We start from the raw sequence: 8,580 nt of genomic DNA on the forward strand, positions 1-8,580 counted from the left end.
ACAATTAACCCATTGACTACCAAAAAGTTTTTAATGTGCACTCTTTATTAAGAATCGATTGTCACTATTATTACTTACTTTTCATCCATCTTAATAATTAGAGTTCAACAAAATTGGCAAAACCACAAGCAGTTTGAGGATTCAAAGTGTACTTTTCCCAAATTTTTTTGCCTTGTATTTGACTCTTGGCCAGGTCCAAGAATAGAATACTGACAGACCCCGTTTGGATTTGAAACTTACCTCAACTCATCTCAATTCATCTCATCTCATCTATAAAATTTTCCCAAATTTTCATACAAAATATGATAAACAATTCAAAATTTTCAAACCTCAAAACAATAATAATATTAAAAATAATATTCTAATAATATTTTATTCTACTCATCTCTAAATCTAAACGGGGATTTCAACCTTGATATACTCGGTAAATGTCATTTATATGTTTATGAAAGTTCTTTTTTATAACACTACTATGAAGTATGAACCACATGATATATGAGACTATTTCCCTTTGATTTTCATTCTCATCGACCTAAGTTTCTTTTTGAAAAGTTAAATAAAATTAAAAATTTATAAGATTATTTTTTTTGAAAAAGTGATAAAATAGTTAAAATTATAAGGAAAAAAAACAAAAAATTTTAAAAATAAAAGAAATATTATAAAATTGTAGCATTTCTCAATAAGAACGTTAAATTAAGAATTGTACCACAAGAACTTATTCAAAAACCTTTTAAAGCACCGTTACTGTTAGGGTTCCATGGGGGCTGGCTTGGGGAAGGAATGAAACTCAAAGGAAGGGAACTACAGACAAGAGTAGGGCTTTTGAAGTAAACTATTGAGAACAACACTTTTGTCTTCAGCCACATCTTGCAACGCACCATTTGGGCAGGAATGAAGTGCAACGTTTCAATGCGAGACCATATACACCATTTAATGCAATAAAGATCTATTGTTTAGTTAATATAGTTGTCGTTTACTTTATGCTTACTTTTTATAGTTGTCGTTTTGCATGTGTAATTTTGTTATCCTTCCTTACCTCCAAATCCCTTAACCTCCAAATCCATTGGCATGTGCCGTCTGCCAATGGATTTGTTACAATGTCAAAACAGTATGTAAGGCCTGAATTGCCAAAGGTCAGGGCATCTGGAAAAAGACTAAAGGAATATTTTCTGAATTGGAGTTTAAGGGATCCCTCGAAGTACCCTAATGGCCATCTGAATATTCAGTGGCTTTTTATCAAACACTTGTGTTGTTCTTCCATTTTCACTCTATACACTATTGCTAAGAGCATTTTCCATCACATTTTCATACAATCCTCACAATTCCTTACAATTGGTATCAAGAGCCCACAGTTCTCATGGCAGACGTCACTAGATTCACCAAACAACAACATGAGATTTTACAATCACGTGACCAGAGCATTCTAGAAATGCGTGACCCAATGCAACACATAAATGATGTGCTTCACACCATAGTAGTAAGCCAAAACCAAATCTAAGCTTAGTTAGCCCACCTTGAACCTTAGCATGAACCAGCACCTGAACCAGAAAACCAAGAACTTGAACCATATGACCCTCGTAGACCCCTACCCAGAGGCCTTAAACTCGATTTTCCCCACTTCGATGGCACTGATCCAGTAGGTTGGATATTCAAATCATCACATTATTTTGATTTCCACCAAACCCCAGCTGCTCACAGACTTTTGATGGCTTCATACTACATAAGTGGTGATGCATTGGTTTGGTACCAAGATGCCACTGCTACTCGGCAATTTCCTTCTTGGCAAGCCTTCATAGATGCTCTTCAACTTCGTTTTGGTCCCACTGCTTACGACGACCCCATGGAGGCCCTCACTAGACTCAAACAAACATCCTCAGTTGCTGCTTACAAAGGGCAATCTGAGGCCCTTTCCAATAGGGTTCGAGGTTTACCTTTTCTTGATACTCATAAGCTTAGTTGCTTCCTTAATGGACTGAAGGATGATATTCGGCTGCCACTGTGTATGTTCAATCCCCTCAACTTGAATGCAGTATTTGGCCTAGCACATATACAAGAAGAATACTTAATTAGTTCCAAGAAACCATTCAGATCATGGGGAGATAGAAATTATTCACCAACATTTACTAGTAAAAAATCAACTCCTTCAAGAGATCATCACAATGCCATAAATAAACCAGCTGCTCAACCCAAGAAAGTGTACTCAATGCAAATGGATGAAAAATGCAAAAAAGGTTTGTGTTTCCACTGCGAAGAAAAGTGGAATCCATTACATGTTTGTAAGTCCCTTAAAGTTTATTATATGCATGCTATTGATGAGCCTCAAGATGAAAAATCAGAGGAAATCTTTTATGACTCCACTGATGCTGTTGATAGTAGTATAGCCCAGATTATTGACCCTAATCCTGTTATTTCTCTTAATACATTGACTGGTACTCCTTGCCCCAATACAATGCGTGTATGGGGTAAAATTGGCACAACTTTGGTAGTGATTTTAATGGATTCCGGAAGTATCCACAACTTCTTAGATCCCTTACTCGTTAAAAAAAATAATCTACAAGTTGATGCCTTTGGCCAACTTAAGCCCAGGTTGTTGCAACAGTGTGCTTACTACAATCCAATATATCACATTCTGCCCCAACTTTTATGTACTTCCTTTATGTGGTTGTGATGTGGTTTTGGGCATTCATTGACTGAGGAGTTTAGGGCCGATCACATGGGATTTTATAAGTTTGAGTATGAAGTTTCAATGGGCAGAAAAATGGGTTCAATTACAAGGATTGCAACTTAGTCAATCCATTGTTACAAATGAGGGTGATAAGTCCCTCGTGTCTGCAATTTCTAAAGGCAAGGGCCTTCTGTTGCAGTTAATGGCAACTACCATGGACTCACTTCAGTTGACTTGTTTCCCTGAAATTGACATACTACTGTTACAATTTAAGTTGGCATTTCAAGAACCCGTGGGACTTCCTCCCCCCAGATCTCAGGATCACAGAATAGTGTTGAGGGATGGCACTAACCCTATCTCTACCTGACCCTACAGATACCCTCACTTCCAAAAAATAGAGATTGGGAAAATTATGAATGAGCTACTCACCACTGGAGTTATTAGACCAAGCTCTAGTCCATTCTCATCTCCCAGTGCTTTTGGTGAGGAAACATGATGTTAGTTGGGGGCTATGTGTTGATTATCGTGCTCTCAACAAGAAAACTATGAAGGACAGATTTCCCATTCCAGTAATTGATGAGTTACTAGATGAACTACATGGGTATCTCATTTTTTCTAAACTAGACCTTAGGTCTACATATCATCAGATAAGAGTGGTTCAGGAAGATGTACATAAGACGACCTTTCGTACCCATGAAGGCCACTATGAATTCTTGGTTATGCCCTTTGGGTTTACAAATGCACCATCCACATTTCAGGGTTTAATGAACACGGTTTTTAAGCCATTTCTACAAAAGCTTGTACTTTTTTTTATATGACATTCTAGTTCATAGCAGTTGCATGCAGGAACACCTTAACCATTTGAAACAACTGTTTCTATGCTAAAAGGTCCAAGTGTTTGTTTGGGGTGGATGAAGTTGAATACTTGGGCCACATTGTCACTGGACATGGAGTTAAGGCTGACCCTAAAAAGGAAGAAGCCACGCTGGACTGGCCAGCTCCTAAAAACATCAAATCCTTGCGAGGATTCATGGGTCTAATAGGCTATTATTGCAAATTCATCAAGAATTATGGTATTATTGTTGCCCCCAGACTGATTTGCTTAAAAAGAACTCTTTTACATGGACTGACACAGCTACTTAAGCTTTTTAGGAGTTAAAAACAGCAGTGACATCACCACTTGTGTTGAAACTGCCTGACTTCTCCCAACCCTTCACTGTGGAATGTGATGCTAGTGGAAGGGGTATAGGTGTTATTTTTATGCAGCTAGGGCAACCTATTGCAATTCTAAGCAAGACTTTGAAAGGAAGAGCTTAGCTCTTTCCACATATGAGAAAGAGCTGTTTGCCTTGGTCACAACAGTTCACAAGTGGAAACCTTACCTATTGGGCCAAGCCTTCAAGGTCAAAACTGACCAGCAGAGTTTAAAATATTTGTTGAGCAAAAAGTGGGTACTGTAACACAACAAAGGTGGATTACTAAATTGTTGGGTTATGACTTCAATAGAGTACAAATAGGGCAAGGAGAATAAAGTAGCAGACACTTTATCTCGAAAATTTGAGGCTACGGACTTAACTGAAGGGTCACTGGTAGTTATCACTTTCCACACCTACATGGATTGAGGAATTAAAAAGCAGCTATGCCACTTCTCCTGAGTTGCAGGAATTTTTAACTAAACTCCAAACCAACTAGCCAGTCCAAAAGGGATACACTCTACAGAATGGTCGTAGAGTGGCCTAATACTCAAGAAGGGTAGAATTGTGGTTGTGGTTGATACCCATTCTCCCTTTAAAAGCAAAGTCCTCAAGTTTCTCCATGAAGATCTGCAAGTTGGACACTCTGGGTTTCTCAAAACATACCATAGGGGCAAGAGAGATTTCTATTGGCAAGGCATGAAACATGACATCAAAAAGCTCATGAGGGAATGCCACACCTACCAGATTAACAAGGCAAAAAATGTCCCTTATCCAGGCTTACTACAACCCCTTCTTATACCTAACCAAGCATGGGATGCAATCTCCCTTAATTTTATTGAGGGTCTACCTAACTCTAATGGGGCTACAGTTATCTAAGTAGTCATGGGCAGGATGACTAAATATGGTCATTTCATTGCCTTATCACACCTTTATACTACGGTTGTAATGGCTCAAAAAAATTTTCAGGAGATTTTTAGACTCCATGGCCTTCCAAAAATTATAGTCCCAGATAGAGACCCAATCTTCCTTAGTTCTTTTTGGAAGTCTTTGTTTGAACTACAAGGCTCCACATTGAACTACAACTCTGCATACCATCCAGAGACAGATGGGCAAATAGAAGCTCTTAATAAAACCCTAGAAGGGTACCTCAAGTGCTATTCAGGGGCAAAACCTAAGGCATGGGCTTAGTGGTTGTCGATGGCTGAATTATGGTATAATACTTCGTATCATACATCTACGAAATTATCACCCTTCGAGGCTTTATAGGGGTATAGTCCTCTCAAACTTCTAACATACATTCTGGGTACAACTGCCAATGATTCAATGGAAAGTTTATTGAAGAACAGAGAACAACTCAAAATCCCTACTCAAACACAATCTAGAAGCTTCACAGTCTAGAATGAAATTGTATGCAGATAAAAGGAGAACTAAAAGGGAATTTGAGTTAGGCGACTGGGTGTACCTCATACTCCAACCCTATTATTAGAAGTCAGTGGTGACCCGTTCTAATCTCTAGCTCTCACCACGTTTTTTTGGGCCTTTTCACATCATCCAACGCCTGGGTAAGGTGGCGTACAAGCTTGAACTCCCCTCAGGGTCCCGCATCCATCCTGTCTTCCATATCTCATGCCTGGAAAAGAATTGGGAGATCAAATCGCACCCTTACCTCAACTTCCCCTAGTATATAAATATAGAAGGTGAAGTGTTACCTAAACTGGAAGCCATTGTTGATCGCAAGCTCAAGTAGCAAGGTCATCGCACAATGACTGAAGTCTTGGTAAAATGGGTTGGACCTTTAGAGGACAATAATACGTGGGAATCACTTTAGAAACTGCGTGTTCTATACCCTCACCTTGTGGACAAGGTGCTTTAAGGGAGAGGCTTTGTTAGGGTTCCATGGGGGCTGGCACGGGGAAGGAATGAAACTCAAAGGAAGGGAACTATGGACAAGACTAGGGCTTATGAAGTAAACTATCGAGAACAACACTCTTGTCTTCAGCCACATCTTGCAACGCACTGTTTGGGTAGGAATGAAGTGCAGCGTTTCAATGAGAGACCATACGCACCGTTTAATGCAATAAAGATATGAAGTTTTGTTAATATAGTTGTCGTTTAATTTATGCTTACTTTTTATAGTTGTCGTTTTGCATGTGTAATTTTGTTATCCTTCCTTACACGTGTAACACTGCCAATGGATTTGTTACAATGTCAGAACAGTATGTAAGGCTTGAATTGCCAAAGGTCAGGGCATCCGGAAAAAAACTAAAGAAATATTTTCTGAATTGGAGGTTAATAGATCCCTCGAAGTACCCTAAAGGCCATATGAATATTCAGTGGCTTTTTATCAAACACCCATGTTGTTCTTCCATTTTCACTCTATACACTACTGCTAAGAACATTTTCCAGCACGTTTTCATACAATCATCACAGTTCCTTACAGTTACTAACTCATTTGTAAAGATAAATGATATTTACAGTTCTAAAGTGTGCAAGCTTCACGCATTCCTTTTGAAAAAGATAGGTAAATATGAGACCTACATGAAAAATTTAATTTTTTAATATTAAACCCGATTCATTTGTTTTTCAAATGGCATAGAACTAGATGTTAATTTAACCAATAATAAATAAACAGTTACATTTGAGTTGTCGTTTTTGTCAAGACATAAACGGAGTGTCGTAACGAATTTTGTGAACGCAGGCGCGCCGCGCAGCGCACGCACCTCTTCGTAGGATTTTAAGGTCGTCTCGGTCAAAACCCTACATTATACACATTATAAAATCCATATCTAGTCTCTTCCTTCTGCGCTCTGCCTTGTAATGGCTTCGAAGCGGCTTAAAGAAGACCCACCGCCCGCCTATACTTCTGGAGAAGACGAAGAGTCTGATGAAGATGCCGTTTCAGATGAAGAAGTTGAAGAAGAGAATGAAAAGTCTGAAGATGAACGAGTTGAAGAAGACGATGATGATGGGGAAGATGAAGAAGAAGAGGAAGAAAAATCCCCTGCAAGGAAACCCTCTGAAAACTCATCATCTTCTTCTAAGGTCGTCTCCAAACCCCAGACCTCATCCGGATCCGAAACTGAATCCGGGTCCGCCTCTGAGCCCGAAAGGTCCCCTGCTACCCCGTCCGTCTCCGGTTTCACCATTAAGCCAATCACTTCCAAGCCAATGGGAGAGCTAGCCAAGCCCAAGAAGCCCAACAATAACAGCAACAACCAATCCACTCCGATCGCTGTTTCTGGGTCTTTGTCGAAGCGTGCAGCAGAGACCGACCCCAGCAAAACAAAGAACCCAAAGAAGAGGAAGGTATCGTCATCGTCGGCCACCAACGGCGACGATGAGGATTCAAAGAAGCCACCCGGAACCTTACAACGGCTGTGGAACGAGGAGGACGAGCTCGCCGTTCTCAAGGGCATGATCGAGTACGAGTCCAAGAAAGGGTCGAATTCGTACGCAGACATGGGTGCGTTCCACGAGTTCATGAAGAGAAAACTCCACGTGGAGGTCTCCAAGGCCCAGTTGATGGAAAAGATTCGGAGGATGAAGAAGAAATACCGGACCAACTTCGAGAAAGGTGGCGAGGACATGGTTTTCTCTAAGCCCCACGAGCACAAGGCCTTCGAGCTTTCCAAGAAGATTTGGGGCAATGTGGCTAACAACAAAAATGAGCCATCTAGCAATCAAAAAGGCAAAGCTAATAACGGCACTTCAGTGGCATTGGCATTACCAAAGCAAGAAGTGGCTATTGGGGGAAAGAAGGGATTGGATAATGGGGAGACGAAGGGTGATGAAAAAACGGAAAACTTTGGGACGAGTTATCCATGTTTGAATGCTGCATTGGAGACGATGGCAGGTACGGGTTGTTTGGGGTTTGGGAAGAGTTATACGAGGGATTTCATGGTGGGCATTGGAAACGCCAAAGCGATGGAATTGGAGAACAAGGGCAGGAAGGTGAGGGAGGCTGAGTTGGAGGCGTATGTGAAGAAAACGGAGTTTCTTCACGAGCTAAGTAAGCTTAAGTTAGAGATAATGAAAAAGAGGGCTTAAAAACGGAGGTAATCTTTGGGTTTATGGTTGTGTTTGGTTTTTGTTTTGATTGGGTCAATTTGGTATGATTTTAGGGACAGAGTTGGATTTTGTCGAGACCCGTTGTGTCAAATTCATAGGGGGTTTCAAAGTTTTGCTTTAGATCACATTATTAACTTGAGATATAAGTTTTATTATATGGGATGATTTGCTTATGAATATGTTCATGGCGTCGTCATCGTGTCTTTTTGTTGTTGATGTTTTGGCAGATTATCCCGAGAGAAATTCAACTGAAGTTGTGCTGTATATTTTGCGTTAATTTTTAAGTTGATGTAGGGATCAGCAACGCATCGCACCAGTGCACGACTGGTTTTTATAATTTCAGAAACCGATAAAATTTTAAGCTCATTTTGAAGTGTCTTTGTGCCTTAAAGAGAGGTTTCTCGCTGCTTTTTTGGTCCCCTAGCTTAGAGAAAGAAGCGAAATTTTCTTTTCTTTCCAGCGTTTATTTTTTGTCCAGACGAATAGAATAGATGTTAGCTCAAAATTGTTGTGTTGTCAAAGGGCTAGATTTTACAATGAGTTGGATTTCTACCACCTGATAGCTCGTAAACATCTGGAATGGAAGTATTGCATTGCAGGATCATAAATATGAGAAACTAAAAAGAAAATAGGTAACAATAGACAAGATAG

The 8,580-nt window shown here is 39.9% G+C and overlaps 1 protein-coding gene across 1 annotated transcript; it reads left to right on the plus strand.

Moving 5' to 3' along the window:
• Positions 1-6,631: 6,631 nt before the first annotated feature.
• Positions 6,632-8,193, plus strand: LOC121253151 (STOREKEEPER protein-like). The gene has a single exon (XM_041153088.1). The coding sequence runs from the start codon at positions 6,679-6,681 to the stop codon at positions 7,906-7,908; it is 1,230 nt and encodes a 409-aa protein (XP_041009022.1). The 5' UTR covers positions 6,632-6,678; the 3' UTR covers positions 7,909-8,193.
• The last annotated feature ends 387 nt before the right edge of the window (positions 8,194-8,580 follow it).

Source organism: Juglans microcarpa x Juglans regia, chromosome 2S (assembly GCF_004785595.1).
Source record: "Juglans microcarpa x Juglans regia isolate MS1-56 chromosome 2S, Jm3101_v1.0, whole genome shotgun sequence".
NCBI lineage: Eukaryota > Viridiplantae > Streptophyta > Magnoliopsida > Fagales > Juglandaceae > Juglans > Juglans microcarpa x Juglans regia.